Genomic DNA, 17,449 nt, shown 5'->3' on the forward strand with positions numbered 1-17,449 from the left:
GATTGGGTGGAGACTTCTCGAGTTCTATAAAGACCCACAGGCGCCAGAAAAAGCGTTTTCGCTGAAGGCTGCGGTCGCCGAGAATCCTATTTTCGAAGCATGACAGATCTTCTGAAGGAGATGCTAGATAGTTTTCATCGGTGGTACATTGCGGCAGGTACCACAACTGCATCAGATCGTAGAGTGGTAGGCTTGAACTTGAAGGCTTGGGTTATACCTTTGAGGACAAGCACTTGTGAGTCGATCAGACGATTTAAAACTGGTTCAACGATGTTGCTCATAGCGTGGTGGAATAGAACTATCGCCCGTTCGCCTATCGAAATAGGAATTTCATTCATCAACGATCGGGTTTCTCCTTTATTTCTGTACACCTGCAAGGAATCTTGTGGACGGGTTGAATTTAGTTGAACACTGTATTGGTTTGATGGTTTCCACTAGAGAGGGTCTAGAATAAGAGAGGAGCGGACTGACTGGTTTTGAGCCAAACGAACTGTCAATTTGTCAAAGCTAGAGTCAATCGAGCAGCGACTATCTTGATTGCATTGGCAGTGTTGCTAGAAAAAACCTAGGCATAGATTGCCAAGGCAGTTTGTTTTGAATCCGTTCTTCTCTTATACTAGACCCTCGCTAGTTTCCACGGTCACTATAAAAAAATGATCCGGCTCATAGCAATCTATGATAACCATTCAAAAAGTTTGCACTGCTCATGAACTTGATGTTCTCTCAAAGAACTTTAATGGCGCTCATTGTTGGGTAATGCAGATAACCATTTCGTCTTGGGTTTTTTAGTCAGCCCGGACGATCCGACTTTAATCGCGTGGCTTAAGCGCCACTCCACAAGGGAGACCACACGCCCAATGTAAATTTGCCCGGTTGAGACTCTCCTACGGACGAGTCCATTGAATTTCCTAGAAAGGATTTACGGATCAGGCAAGCCGGCTTTCAACTAACCGTCCAAACGGGAAAACCCTATTATCTCCGTTAAATCACAAACACGATAATCACTCAGAAAGTCGGTGAGAGCGCACCCATACCAACAAGACCTCTACGAAAGAGAATTTATCCTCATCGGCAGTCTCGTCACTTGCCACTAGACGTCGCCCCGATCTGGAAGTGGACTACTCTCCCCAACATTCAAACTCTCAACACAGAGAACAGACGTCCAACTTCGGTCAGAAACGAGGGGGGCGACACATCTAAATCTCATGTTTAGATGATGAACAAATCTCACACTAGCGAATCAATCTTCGAACAATCTTCTTTCATTTGTCGCATCTCCTTGCATCGCTCATCAATTTTTTGCAGGAAATCTTCAGAATCGTCATAAATCTTCTTTCTATCTACTTAGCGTGCGCGCAGCTAGCCACAGCAAAACACAATCTTTTTTGCATCGTAGATAGAGTCGTCCCCCTCGGTCAGAAACTTGTGTAAAGATAAGTGGGAACGTCATCATTACGTGGCGCTAGCATCTCCTAATTTCCACTTTCGACCAATTTGGCGCTAGTATCGATAAATTTTCTGTTGAAAATTGCCACTTGGCGCTACCAGGCACTCCCAAGCGAAATGACAGAAAAAGCGGAACCCGAACGTGGCGGAAAAGCCCGATCTGAGGAAGCCTACTTGTCGGGTTGAAAGCTAGTTAGAATCAAATCCACTTCGGTTAGGCATATTGACGTTATTTGTGACAACTGTCAAACTTGCCGTTTCCGTTCCACTTCCACCCACATTGCGTTTGGGCCCTTAGTGTCTAGTGTAAATTGTGCTACGCCAGCACCATCAGGTTGTCAACGAAGGTTTTTAAGTGGGGAAGTCGCCGTTAGTGGCGCTTCAGTCGAAAAGGAATCTTTACACTAGTTTTTAGAGAAATCTTGTGCGAGCCTCAACGTCTGTTCTCTGTGCTCTCAACAAGAGGACGGGACCCGAAAACTAAACTAAGACGGAGATTGCGAAGTGATGTCGAATGCATTCAATCAATTAAAGCTAGGGAGATGGTTCGTTTAAAGAAAACATTTATTTTTACGAACTATTCAGACGGTATTGACGGAATAACGGGTCTTTCAACATTACTTAACCTACACAGATAAAAATTCTGAATTTTAATTGTGATGTAAACATTCAATCACGTAGACTTGTATTTCATTGCACGCAACCGAGCAACTTGCAAACAATGTTGTTTACAAAGATGGGCTTTTGTATACAATATTTGCTACATTGCATGAAATGTGTCAGAACTTTACATGATATATAATGTAAACGTATATGATATGTAACGCTCCATTTATGTGCATCATATTGAACAGAAATTTACACTACTTTATTAAACAACATTGTTTGCAAGTTGCTCGGTTGCGTGAAATGAAATCCAAGTCTACGTGATTGAATGTTTACATCACAATTAAAATTCAGAATTTTTATCTGTGCACCAACATTTCGCACATCCGCGTCATCCTCAATCCGATTTACCTTTGCGATTTCAAATCAAAACATTCAAGGTGTCAGAAATACCGAGTAGCCGGGATGGGTATTTTACGAACAATCGCAGCTTGCTATGACCGGCACAATCGGCACACATGCCGCACACTGACAAAAAATATGACCCAAGATTGGTGGGCGGAGTGACCTACCACTTGCAGTTACGTTATATTGAGGTATACCTGTATTGTTAGATGAATAAAACATAAAACAATGTTTAAAGAAAGCCTATCTAATATGTCGAAGACTGCACCATAGGGTATCATAATATTTATTGAACGGAACAGAGTGAGCTACCGGTGACTATGAAGATCGCTCATCCGGCCACCATTCCTAGGGAATTGACCCATGTAAACCGTGATTACCGATATTGTCGCTACCGAAAACGACAAGCAACTGTTGCAATCACGTTGGTTGCAAAAGTGCATGACCCTGAGGGTGACCTAGTTATTGTTGTTGCTGGTTATGATCTCGGCGCTGCTATTTATCACCACACTTCAACAACTCTTGCAGGGAATTAGACGAAGTACCGGCTGCAGGAGAGACCCGAGCAAAGTCCTATAGGTTTGACTTCTAATCCGGAATCTGATCGTCTAGACTGATGAATTTTTAGATTCATCCTGACCGTCAACAAAGTGCGAAACCTTAGCAACTATTGGAAAATCGTCAGCAAAACAATGAAGCCGTTTTACATTATATTCTTTGTCATTCTTGTCAATTTGTACTCTAACGTGCCGATTAGTGTGCCGTGAGTGTTTCGGCACAGTGTGTAGAGTTGATTATACCTTGCACTTATTTTGAGTCGGTCTGAATGACCGTGTAGTAGTGAACATCAAACAGTCTGCCAGAAGCACGTGGTTTTACAATCGGAAAAAACTTACCTATCTCTACTAAGCGCGTATTTCCCCAAGGAGCTTACTAAGCCGAAGCTAACTTCGATATACCTGAACGAAAGCAGAACTGCACCAAATCCTGTCCATCGTTTTTGAGCAAAGTGCACTCCGCCGAGCGATGGAAGAAGTAAAATATGCAAATTTATTCTCTCTCCTATTCCAGACAAGAAGCTCAAATGATATTTGCAAATGTCATTAGCATAAAGTGTCCATATCTATAGAGATCTATATAGTTTTCGGGTGTTATAAATCTCATTCGTAGTTATAAGTGACGGGAGTTCTCACCTTGATCGGCCTACTATGTGCAGGTTCGGACAGGGAAAAAAGAGAGAGAGAGAGATGCAGAATCAAGCGAAGGTGAGAACGGGGCATGATCGGCACGAAACTCCCACTGATTGCAGCAGTGGATAAGAATAAAGAGAGAAACTGATCTTTTCAAGAAGCGAAACGGCGTCAAATTTGGTGAAAAAAGTGAGGGAGAAAACATACAAAAGGTAGCCTTAGTTTGGAAAGTTCGGAAACATGGGAATTTCCTGCCGTTGAGTAAATAAGGAGGATGTGGTCGAGGACTGATTGTACCTGATTGATTTTTGTTTTCAAGCTAAAATAGGGTTTGCTGTGTGTTGAAGCTCCTCTGTGCAAGGGTAACATTTGATTACAATCAGTAATGAACTCTGTTTAATTTTTACAACATAACGAGATTTCAACCATTTGAATCTCGTTGGTTCCATATTCATATGTATTTCCCGAAAAATTTAAATGAAGTGTGTGGTTATAGCTTCAACGCCAAGGGGCCATTCTTTAATTATGTCACGCCAAATTGAGAAACAATTTACCCTCCCTCCCTCCCTTTTGTCACAATTTCTCCAATACCCAAAGAGAATTGCCCATACAGAGTTCTATATGATTATTTCCTTTTGCAAATGTGTACTACCCAACAAACAATTTGACTTGATTAACAGCTGAATAAGCAATTTTTTAGCTGAAAAAGCTTATTGTTGCCTGAATAAGCTCTTATTCTACATTCAATGTTTGTTGGGTATTTTCATTAAAAAAAAAACCTTCAAAGGCAACTTTTGCAAAATTTTGCATTCCCAAGCTTCGATCACAGTAGGCAAGGAAAAGATGTGATTTCTTCATAAAATATTGAACTCTGTTCCTTCAGCGCTAGACTTCAATCCGTATGGCTTGTGTTTTGTGCTGCTGGAGCACAGAACTTACGCAAGCTCTAACGACACTTTCAATTGAAATGTTATTGACGATCGACGAAAAGAAGCTTATACTGAACCAATTTACGACATCCACTTCAATCATCGAATTCAGCGACACATCAAAGCAAACAAGCGTCGAATGTGTCGGTAGGCGGTATCCATGGATTACAACCTACTACTACCCTCACATCACCGCTTACTATGATGCACACCTGGTCCCACCGCCGAACGTGCCTCAGCTGTAAAACATCTCAATCTGCGAAGCTTTCAAACTTCAAAATCTACTTCAAACCATTTTACGATCGCCCGCTTTTCGAGTGGCTCTCGATTCCGGGGAATTTCCGCCATGGCAAAGCCTCCGGGTGTGAAAAATTATGCTAATTCTGATCGGCTGTCGGATTTTTACACCTACTCTTTCTACCGAACAACACGTCGTTGAAGTACCCCCGGTCGGTCGATCTTCTGGTACGTGATCGTACAATAGGGCAAGTCCGGAATTCCCGATAGTAAAAACCATCCAGGATCGAGGAATTTCCCCGTACTTGTCATGTTGTGCTAAATGCAATGCCGTGATGATTTTGTGTCTTAAATCTCCAAACCCCGAAACGGCATCATTTGCATTTATTTTATTGTTTTTGGTTGGAATAAATTATCCCTCCAGGTCCAAGCCTCGAAGAAATGTTGAGGCAGGTCCATCACCGTCCGCCGAGGCACACACAGGTGTGTGAGAGTGTACAGATGAAGTTGAATTTTTAATAGGTTTTACTACTTGCTTCCTCCTTCCTACACTGCTCCTACTCTTCTCCCATCCGATCCCGATTCCCCTATTGTTGTGGAGGTGTTAAAAAAGGAACTACGGGAAATTCCGGACTTTTGCGATCTGCTTTTGACATCCACTTTCTCGGGTATGTTCAAGGTAATTCAGGCAGGCCTGAGCCGTCTGCCTGGCTTTTCTAACGCTTCTGATGTTATGTTAACTGATTTTCTCCGTCAGAGGAGTCGGGTTAAAATGATGGAATTAGCCTCCGGAATCTGGATGGAAAAGCTATCAATATCCATCGATTAGCAGATAGAGATTATGCTAATTTAAAGAAAACATTGGAGACTCTCACACCTCGTCAAAAACGACCGGAGGATCAAGACACCAGTTAAGGGTTTTCCGAGCTTGGGAGATATCTTATCGGGTGCGATAATCTTGTCGCAAGTTTGCGGTTAAAGCTATCTATAGGTGAATATTTGTGCTACTCATTAGCATTATCCCGGATCAGTAGGCTGATTTTTTTTTGCTAGCAACCGATCAAAGCAGACTGTGGCTTTCTGAAGTCATTTTCAATCAGGAGTATAGGATGCTGAACCGCGTTCATCAGTTTGACATCCAATGGTGGTTTGTTTACGTTTGCCTGTTGGTCGATTCAAGTGGATTCGAGTTATTAAAAGATATGTTATTACGATCTATTAAAAATCTTTTTCTCTAAAAACATCAATTTTTGGTTGTGTTCCATTTGGTGAATTTTCATTTAATTTGACAGATGGGAAATTTTCAAACATAACTGCCATTGTACCAAACTTATTTCTAACATATCAGAAATCAACTTTGACAAACACCCGCTCAAAAATCGGACGAAAACAGCAGAGAGATTCTCGAACATCATAAAAAAAATTCGAAGTGTCGAATTTAAGTGAACATTCACTAAATGGAATACAGCCTAAGGTTGAATTTGGGGCCAATATAGACTTGGACGAACTTTTAATAAAACATGGACGTGAACCACATAGCTAATTGCTTTGCCGTAGATCTGCCTTCTCTTGAAACGCGAAGCTTCAAAAATTGTCGAAATCTAAGTAAACTTGCTTATGCATTCCCTAATAAAATTGTTATGGCTATTTTGCTTAACAACGTGTTCGGGGTATCATCCATTATGGTATTTGTTTATTAGGGCTGCCATTGCACAAAGTCAATTCGATGAAATTCAGTCCCAACATTTCAAAGCGGCGTAATTGCATTTGTAAACAATGGCCTTAGTCGTCCATATATCGCGAATAAAAGCTCACTCATGAAAATTAAAGACACCAACAGGTAGAAAATTGTTTCGTTTACCAATTAAGGCGCAATGTGGGTGGAAGCGGAACGGAAACGGAAAGTTTGACAGTTGTCACAAATGACATCAAGATGCCTAACCGAAGTCGATTTGGTTCTAATTAGTTTTCAATCCGACGAGTAAGCTTACTCAGATCGGGCTTTTCCGCTTCCGCTGTCATTGCGCTTGGGCCTTTAGCATTGTTAATTTGGAGGGGTGAGCTTTTATTTGCGAAAAATCGACGGCTAAGGCCATTGTTTACAAAAGCAATTACGCCCCTTTGAAATGTAGGCACTGAATTTATCTGTCATTTTCATGTTATCTTTTATTTGCGAGTAATTGCTGGTCGAAGTCATTATTTACAAAAGCAATTTCGCCCTAATGAAATGTTGACACTGATTTGAAATAATCTAGATGAACATTTCAATAGGTCCTATCTGCATTGATCGATTCTCTTCATCGACTTTCTCTTTCGTTAATAACTAAGCTGCAAAAACATTCCCTGTTGTGTTTGACGTTTTGGATGCTCAATAAGAACCTTCTTTACCAAACTAAGTGGCAATAATAGCACGAAATCAGTTTGCATAGCCGTGGTTATCAAAAGAGAAAGTCGACGAGGAGAATCGACCTTTTGAAATGTTTATCTACAATTTCATTTATAAATCAGAGCCTCCAAACATCACTGCAATAAAAACCGTTAAGAGCGTAATGTCAAACCGATGGGTGATTGATTGAAATAGTATCAAGCGTAAAAAGCTGGATTACAAGTTAATAAGTAATGATTTATTTTCGACTATACCGCATGGGACAAAATCGAAACACATGGAAAAATAAAACGTAAAAAATAACATATCACCTGCTACAGCCTATCATCTGCCGGATGGCAGTCCCATACAAAAACTTGTGTTGCTTTAAGGCTGTGTTCCATTTCGTGATTTTTCGCTTAAATTGACAGATTGAAGATTTTCAAATAAACCTGCTATCATAGAGGTAACTCTAAGACTAGTAGGTCCCGAAAAAACGTGCTCAACTTTTTGGCTATCTTCGGTCTTAATCTAATTGATGCACCCCCCGAAACATAGGAAAATCTACGAACCCCTCATTTTATCTGTCAAACTTTTATAGTTAATCAAAACAAACATAGTGTAGTACTAGACTTTCGACTAGAATTTAGGCTGTGTTCCATTTGGCGAATTTTCACTTAAACTTGACAGATGGAAAATTTCCAAATTAACCTGCTATTCCAGCAGACTTATATCTGACAGACAAGGAATCAATTTTGACACACACCTTCTCGAAAATTGGCCGATCAACAACAGAGGGATTTTCGAACATTATAATTTAGTTTCGAAGTGTCAAATTTAAGTGAAAATTCACCAAATGGACCACAGCCTTAGTACGTTAATCGGTTTGCTTGGGACCAATAGGCTAGTTAAGTAGTGAGCCAATTTAAAATCGTTACTTTCCACCGGTTGCTGCTATTGTACCAGACTTATTTCTGACAGACCAGAAATCAATTTTGACAAACACCTTCTCGAACATCGGACGATCAACAACAGACGGATTTTCGAACATTGTAATTCATTTTCGAAACATAAAAATTTAATTGAAAATTCACCAAATCTCGGTTACTTTTTCGAAAGGACGTATCAGCTTTTGTAAACAATGTATTTGATCGTCGATTTGGAGTAACTGGAAGCTCACTCACGCATGCTAACACAACCATCAGATTGGGGAAATTTTCCCCTACCTGCTAGTGGTGTTAATAAGCGTGTGCAAGCTACCAGTTACGCCAAATCGATGATCAAATGCATTGTTTACAAAAGCTGATCCGTATCCTCGAAAAAGTAATCGAGAAATGGAACACAGCCTAAAGACCCAAACGCAATGTGGGCGGAAGCCGAACGGAAACGGCAAGTTTGACAAGTCACAAATGACATCAAGATACCTAAACGAAATCGATTTGATTCTAACTAGTTTTCAATGCGACAAGTAGGCTTAAACGCTGTCCAGACTGGAGAGTTATAACATGTTATAACGGTTGTCAACTAATTGCCACACAGAAACCACCATCAAGATAGCGCTATAACATGTTATAACTCTGTAGTCTGAACGTACTATAACTGATATCGGGCTTCCGCTTCCGCTGTCATTGCGCTTGGACCTTAAGGCTGTGTTCCATTTGGAGAATTTTCACTCCGATTCTCTAAAAGGGTGTTTATCAAAATTGATTCCTTGTCTGTCAGAAATAAGTCTGGTAGAAGAGCAAAGTAATCATAAAAATTTCATCTGTCAGATTTAGGTGAAGATTCACCAACTGGAACACAGGCTTAGTATGCTATGATATTGGGGTGGTGGAGAATTATGACATTTCAGTGCGAGGAAATGTAGTTATGTTTCAATATACTGTAATTTCAGCTTGGAATTCAGAACCTGTGAGTGATTTTAGATTGGTTTAGCAATCAAAAGGAATGACCGGTCCAGCTGTTTGGTTGATCAATTGATTTGCCTATTGAAGTTGAGCTAATTTGAATTCTTTGTTTTTTTCAAGAGCAAGAATGATATGTCCTCTTTTACAAAATTTGTTTGTATTAAGAGGTAGGTCACTCCGCACACCAATCTTGGATCATCTTTTTCGTGAGCGTACTGCAGGTGTGCCGATTGTGCCGGTCATACAGCAAGCTGCGATTGTTTGTAAAATATCCAACCCAGCAACCCGGTATTTCTGACACCTTGAATGTTGTGGCTTGAAATCGCAAGGATAAATCGGATTGAGGATGACGCGAGAAGTGGCGAGTGTGCGAAATTTTGGTGTTTTGTGTTCATAGGATAGTAAAAGTCTTGAGTTTTAGGGTTTTTTATGCCTTCAAAAGGCAGACCAGAAACCTAGCCTTTAGTGATGTCAAAAGCTTACATTTCGGATTTAAATCCGTGTACAGTGAAGTATAGTGAACTGGTATATTCAATTAGAGGATGTCCTTGAATATACAGTCAAGCAGCACGTAATGTTGTGCAATATTGAAAATAATATTTTTGCGCGAAAAGAATTTTTTTTTTGCTTTTGAGGATTGTTTCCAACTTTGACAATTTTCGGTTGAAAACTAAAGCATTGATGTCAAAGGCGTATTCGTCGATGGAGAATAAATTAATTTATTTATTTCACTCGTACGTTACTGCGAATAATGTCAAAACGGTCCATTAGTTGCGTGTGATAATGATAAATGATGAAAACAGACACTGTGCCTAACTTTGCCTCTTGAAATTGGTTAATTAAATAATTAGTAACAAATCGGCAAATAAATTTCTGAAAATCTGTCCAGTTTTTTGCCCGTTTTTTTGAGTCGTTTTAACATTAGAATATAGCTTACAGATTTTTATAGCAGTGTGAAAACATTTCAAATTACAGATAATTTTCTTCGAATCAACAATTTTCAGGAATTAAATTTTAAAATGATTAATTCAACTCTAGTACTCTAAGACTCGAGTAAAAGTTAAAATTCAATTGACTTAGACCAAGGGGTGAGACAGGTTTACTCTGAGTTGCTCAATACCTCAATATTTAATCGACGTTCATCGATTTTTTTTCCTCTGCTTACTCCGTTTACTCCCTTTTAGAATATGCTTCTCATATTAGACATCAGTTTTGTTTGTAAACAAAGTAAGCCCAAGTGTATCCTGAGGCTTTCGAATAGCTTGAATATTATGGAAGAACCTGTGCCGGTCCCTACTTACTACCAGCAAGAACTGGAGTATTAGCTTGACCACGGTTCAGTACAGTCGCTGTTTTTAATTCGCTTGTGTTCAATAAACACGAACGGCCAAAGTGATTAGTCATCAAATCGCGAGTGTCAATAAGCCCGATGTGCAATTTGTTCACCTAACGCAGTGGTTCAAATTTACGAGATGAATAATTCTAGTTTCCCCCGGCTGGGGGAAACCTCTGGTGGAGGTGGTGGAAAGATTTTAGTTATGGAAAGGGGAGAGGAGGGTAAATCCTTCCACGGAGTCTCTCCGATTCTCGTCGATAAAACAATTAAAGCTTACTGCGGGGAAGTAGCAAGCGCAAAAAAAAAACGAAAGACGGGAAAATTCTCGTCCACGTTAAAAGTGAAAGCCAGGCCAGAAACCTGGCTAAAATCGAAAAGCTGGCTCAAGGAATTTCCACCAAAGTGTACGAGCACAAAACTCTTAACTCATGCAAAGTAGTGGTTTTTTGCCAGGACATAAAGTTTGACAGTGACCAAGACTTACTCGAAGACCTATCGAAAACAGGAATAAGTTCGGCAGATTATGAAAGGACGCGATGAGAACAAAACTCCCACTGGAATTTTGGTCCTCACTGTCAAGGGTACGGTTCCACCTAAAGAAGTAAAAATTGGGTACATTCTGTTGGAAACAAGACCGTGGTATCCGAACCCTTTGAGGTGCTTCGTGTGCTATAAGTTCGGGCATATCGGAAAAAAACTGTAACAGTGAAAAAAAAGTGTAACAAATGCGGTGAGGCACTCCATGAAATCTGTGAAAATGCAGAAATATGTGTTAACTGTGGTGATTCTCATCGAGCATTCTTCAAAGGGTGCCCAGCATTCAAGAAAGAAGTAGCTGTCACCAAAGTGAAAGTGGACAGAAATTTTAACTTTTGGGAAGCTAGAAAAATAGTGGAAAGCGAAAATAGAATCACGTATTCAGATTCCATTAAAAGTACATTAACCCAACAATTTGATGAGAAGATCAAACAATTAAATGAAGAAAAGAAATCCTACGCGGAAGCACTAAGGTTAGATCTGCAGAAACAGTTCGAATAAAAAATGAAGGAGATGGAAAATAAGCTCATGGAAATGCAAAACCAGTTTGAACAGGCAGTTAATGCCTACAGAGAAGAAAAACAAAAAAGAAAAACGGCAGAAAAGGAGCTCGAAATTCTCAAAGAGAATTATTCCAAACTGAAGAACACACTGAAACTCTACGGATACAAACCATCAGGAAAACACACCAGGAGCCAAGGCAATCCCATCGAATCTCCCCCAAGGAAAAAAAAGGTAACAATAAGATGAAAAAATGTGAAACGGTTGAGTACGTTAACTCAGAATCGGATGTCAGCTCTCAAGAGGGTGGCGATGATAAGATGCAACCCTAAACCCAATAATCGTCATCAAAACAACTAGAATGGGGGGGCGACCCCGGCGTAGTGGTTATCATCCATACCTCTCACGCCAAAGTCACGAGTTCAAATCTCACCCCCGGACAAGTCACGAATGAACCAAGAGCGTTAAAGTGACTATGATCAAAAAAAAAACTAGAATGGATCCAACAGCAAACCGAAAATCAACCGAAATTATTCAATGGAATTGTAATGGCGTCAGAAAACAAGACGCAGAATTACGGGTCTAAATGTAATATTTAGCGACTCAAAAAGCGTACTGGAAGCTGTCACTAACAACAACTGTAATCACCCATGGATTTTGAAAATCAAATCGATCCTACAAGAAACTCACAGAAACGTTGAACTTTGTTGGGTCTCAGCTCACGTCAACATCACGGGCAACGAGAAAGCAGACGACCTGGCAAAACATGGGGCTATGTTCAAATCCCCAATCGACATTTACACACCATTCGCAGATTTCAAACGAATGGTTGACGAACATATAAACCAAGCTTGGCAAAACAAATGGTTCATGAACAACAGCAAGCTCAGGTAAATCAAGAACACCATTTCGGAATGGAGCACCTTATACAATAAAGATCGATATGCAAGCCGAATCATAACAAGGCTAAGAATTGGACATACCAAATTAACTCATGGCCACCTTGCAAGAAACGAAGACCCGGAAATATGTCTATGTCTATCTACCTACCAATTACCGTTCAGCATATATTAATCGACGCACCTGGGTTCCTCTTTACATGAAATACTAGGAGACGATGCAAATTCCATAGAAAAAAAAATAAAGTTCTTGAAGCATAGTAAAATCCATACGCTAATATAAACAACCACAATCAACATCGAACCTATGCTGATTCAACACAAAAAGAACGCAACAAAATTCACCACCAAAGAGACCTGTCAGCAAAATGCAATACTTATAAAGCCGGCAAATGGCAATCAAGCAACAGTCATATTCAAATCATCCACGGTTCAACTATAGCACAACCATACATCCAGCACTCATACAATGGGAAACGCAGACAGCAAAGATACCACCCAAAACGGTGATCAGGACGTAACCATAATCGAGAATCAAGAAGTCCACACGGGATACCTAGAAGACCACAACTGGAAGCTCTCACTTATCCTCGTCATAGTGTCAATCCAGCTAATCATCGGTATCATCAACATACTAAGGAAACAATGGAAGAAAGCAGCACTCAAAGCTGCCAAATCTGTAGCAGTCCTCAACGTTCAATTAAGGAAGACCCGACCATGACCAGATCCAAAAAGGCAACCGGAAATAGGTTAAGAAGTGATAAATTCAAATACTAATTTTTAAGCTTTAAACTGTAATTTATCAAAAACAACCCGAATGACCAAATGGTTAAACAGTCGCTAATAAAGAACAACAACCAGCAAGAACTTAGTTCCAGCCAGCTTTCAGCAGTTGTTCTTCCTCCTCAGCAGCCAGCCCCAGTGGTCACTTCAAAAGGATCATCGCTGATCAAACAAGCTCTCCAAACAGCTATTCTTCTAAACATCTGGAATTTCACCTATGATGCAACGATCCCATCAGCATCGATTGATCCAGTAGTCGTAACAGTAGTCCCATTGAAAATGGTAATAGTTAACTCCGATCCCCTTCTCGTTAGCACCATGCAAGTTAGCTACAGCGTGAAGATTCGATCACAGCTCGTCAAACATAGCATGTTAAGCAATATTCCAACCGTGGCCCCTCCAATAAAATCCGCCACTACAGTTTCCGATTTAGAAAACATCTCTCCGGTGGGGCAACAACCGATTAACACCCAATTCTAGCTCCGACGGCAACGCTACCAACCATTACCCCCGTGGAATGTTCAGCCAGAGTAGCCGTCGCCCTTTCCGAAGCCGAAGAGGAGGAGTACGTTGAAGTAGCCGCTACCAATGTTTCCGGTGAGTGCGATCCTCGTCCGGACTTCAAACCCATCAACGATCAACCGGACGAAATCGAAGTGAAAACCGGTCAGGAAGACGGAGAACAAATCAAGCTGACAGATCCTCTTCGTTGACTTTCTCTTTGCATTCCCACGGTCATGTTAAGACCAAGTACAGGATCGTCATGAGGCGTGATCAAGATCACAAGATCGCTACCAATCACTCGATATCGTCCGCGCTGTTCATAAAACAGATGGAGACGAACAACAAATTCTATGGACTTAGCCAACGAGAAACCGAAGAACACACGTATGTAGTGGTGTTCTACTGTAAAGGAGACTGTCGTCGACGGCCGCAGCAAAATCACGGTGGTGTATCGCAGAAACGGGATCGTATCACGATCACCCGGAAGGCACAGCAGAAGCACCAAAAGAGGAAGGATGGATGTCCACCGTCAGTAGAACGGCACAGTGGTAATTCAGAGCTCGGTTCGCAGTTTCATCCAGCGGCAGTTTGCCAAGCCATGGGAACGGGATTGCTTCGACGAGTATTGTAGTACGTGCGGGGTACGTAATTTGCCGGATTTTGAGTATTTGGTCAGGCAGATCGAGTTTTTCCACCATATCAAGCCGGACAAGCATTCGCCCTTGGTGTAAGGCAGCTAGGCAGCAATAGGTTCCGTTCACGTTCACAGTTGGTAAGAATTGAACGAAGGTTATTAAGCTGAGATGGTGCAGGATAATCAAATCAATTAATTTAAGTGTCTCCGAGTTTTGCTGAACTATTGAGTTCTGTAAACATTTTTTTTTATTATTGTTTTGATTGACAACAGCTTTTCGGCTTTGAAAGAAGGTGCAGTTTCATATGTTGCTGTGATGCGAAAAGTGAGAAAGCAAATGACAGTGATCTTTCTCACTGAGCAATGTGAGTTACTCGAGGTGTATCAAAAGCAGCTCAGAAATTGCTCTTGATTAGGAGCTGTCTTACCCCTATACGTAGTCTACGTCTTACGGGAAGGTACAGGGGGTAAATCGAAAATTTAAAATTGCTACCGTCACGAAAAGGTGTTAGGTTTTGAACGCTTATAACTTTGCCATTTATATTATCTATTAACCCTCGGTTAGAGTTAATTCATTCAGAGTCAAATGAGCAGTAAGTACTAATTGTTATATTATAAATCTTGAACACATTTTTAAAACAAAGCCAAATTAGATTTCATTAAATGAGCGTTAATGTTGGAACATCATACAAAACCGAAGTTTTTCTTATTGCAATCATTAATCTTCATATGGAAAATATCCCAACGTTTCTATATATATATATATATATATGTCCTTAATATTGGGCTCATACATACATTGAGAAGGAAAGCATTGTTTGACAATGTTTCGCTAGCAATACAAAATATTGATTTGTATTGTCCAGATAACGCATTGTTCTCCAAATTGAAGAACAGGAGATTTGTATCGACTAGCCCAATCAGTTTTGGTGATGTTTAACCTCGGTTTTTATATATTTGATCATAATGTATCTAATGGAAAAGAGCTGAAACAACGGTTGCATAAAAAACCAACCATCACACCGGTCCAGAAGCCGCTAACAAAGAGTTCTAGCAAAGAGTCAAGAATGAGCTCCGAAAACAAACTCCCCCACTGAACCCCCGACGTTGTTTGGTTTGCGACGACGTCACGGAGAACCGACCCACAAGTGCTGATCCTGGAGACACCTTTAATCACAGATACAGACAGGAAATCCTCCCTGATGAAATGGAATCACCATGGATCAAGATGTATTCAAGGAGAGGCAACATGTTAATTAAGTTGAAAAGTATCATCAGTACGAGGTGGAGGAAGCGGTCAAGGACTTGGATATCATCCTGATTCAAGCAGGAAAGGTGAACCAGCAGCACCATGCAATTTCATCCGGTTGACATTGCTCATGGATTCATTTGGTGAGTTCGTTCCTATTTATTAATTCACTTGTGATGATGATCGTCAACAGCGTTGAACAGCCAAAAACAGCCAAGCAAAATTGAAATTACTGTAAATCATATATTTTAAAACATTATATTATGTATTAGGTTGGGGAGGGGCAACCTAAGGGAATCAAAGGATTTGTTGACTGGACGAGGGTTCGTGGATTTGCCAGTCTCTTGTCACGTGATTACAGATGGTTATCTGGTCGTTTTGTCTTCCAAAGGTCTTCAATGAAGCTGATTAACCCTGCTGTAACAAACCATCAGACAGAACTTTACAACCGGTATAGTATCTGCAGACATTGGTAATCCTTGCACAATCCTTGATCACATTTGATCATAATGTATCTGATTTTAGCACAGCATCAAGTTTCAGAAAAATTTTAATTAATAAATCTTTGCTCAGTCGAATGAATTTTAGGTTAATTTTTGTACTATTGGAATTAACTAATTTTAAGAAACTGTGATGATTATGTCTCGTTATAAGTCCCTGAAATGTGCACACTTACAATTCTCAATTTTAAAATAAAAAAATCTCCGAAAATCCATTTGCATTAGGAAAAATATAAACAGTGTTCCCAGGCCAAAAATGCACTAGGAAGGTTAAATCGATATGATCGAAAGATTCCCCTAATGGATAAAAATCATACAGAATGCGCCCACCAACTGCGCCAATAAAATCCACTCGCAATCGACACTTCCGGGATGTTCGGTAGCTTTCAGAGGGTTCACCGCTTTCATTTCACCGATCCTCATCTATTACCGGATTAGCATTTGTCCTCGTTCCTTTTTATTTTTATTTTCCCCACCATCCCAGGAGGGCTTCCACTCGTCATCGCGAGGACAAACAACAATCATAACTAAATTTTATTTTATCTTCCTCCACTGGAAGGAAGTAATAAAAAAGAAATGACGACCCATTTGATTCCGGTCCGGCACCCAATAGGGAAACTGTGTCGCGCGCGTTCAAGTCACTACAATGCCTTATTTCCCTCACTCCCGGAGAGTACCGGCCGCCGTCGTTTTAATCCAGTTATTTATGGTCTTTTGATCAACGACCGGTGCGGATCGAAAGGTGATCAGATTTTTCCGCAGTCCAATAGATTGTAATTATGATTAATTGTGGCCAAGCCGGAAGCTCACTTACCCGGGAAGCGATCGCAGGGCGGCTGGATAAAGTGCCGGAAGCAGCGCCGGATTCCAGGCCGAGGGAAACAGTATCGGTGCCCAGTTCAGGACGCCCGGAGGCGTGTTGGCCGTAGGGACAGCCGTCGGAGTCATAATATCTCCGAGACCACCACCGTTAGTAACGGGAGTCCTCGTCGTCCGAGGTGGAGGCGTGGGCGAGCAACGCCGGGCTGGTGGCGCTGGCGACGATACTGAAGTCCGCCGCGTATTAGACGGCGGAGTTTTCTGTGGGCTGCTGGCACGAGGACCACCAGCTTCCTTCTTTTCCGCGGCCACTTTGAACCGATTTTTCCGGGACGGGTAACACAGGAAAATATTCTTCAGGTTGACGGCGGAATTCACCTTCGGTCACTTCACACAATCACTTGTTTATTTTGCGGTAAATTTTTGAATCTCGTCGAACTTGCACGTTTCCGGTTGTTGCCTGACACAAACACCACACTCACTGATCACTTTCCGATACGGGAAGATATGGTCTTCCGCCTGCAATCGCCCTAATCAAACAATAATGTTATTATTATCCAAGTGCTAAGCGCGCATATTCACACTCTTCAGCCGTTGATAGC

The 17,449-nt window shown here is 41.0% G+C and overlaps 1 protein-coding gene and 1 pseudogene across 1 annotated transcript in view; one reads left to right on the top strand and one right to left on the bottom strand.

Annotated features, from left to right (window-relative positions):
- Positions 1-17,274, bottom strand: part of LOC135707581 (homeobox protein vnd-like) — a 36,593-nt gene extending 19,319 nt beyond the window's left edge. The window contains exon 1 of the mRNA XM_065229455.1: positions 16,843-17,274. Within this exon, the coding sequence (XP_065085527.1) occupies positions 16,843-16,976 (134 nt within the window). The 5' untranslated portion in view covers positions 16,977-17,274. The remainder of the gene's footprint in view (positions 1-16,842) is intronic.
- On the top strand, positions 10,558-13,854 carry LOC135707593 (uncharacterized; annotated as a pseudogene).
- Positions 17,275-17,449: the final 175 nt, after the last annotated feature.

Source organism: Ochlerotatus camptorhynchus, unplaced genomic scaffold (assembly GCF_037179485.1).
Source record: "Ochlerotatus camptorhynchus isolate MF236.1 unplaced genomic scaffold, CSIRO-AGI_Acam_v1.1 ptg000314l, whole genome shotgun sequence".
NCBI classification, from domain to species: Eukaryota; Metazoa; Arthropoda; class Insecta; order Diptera; family Culicidae; genus Ochlerotatus; species Ochlerotatus camptorhynchus.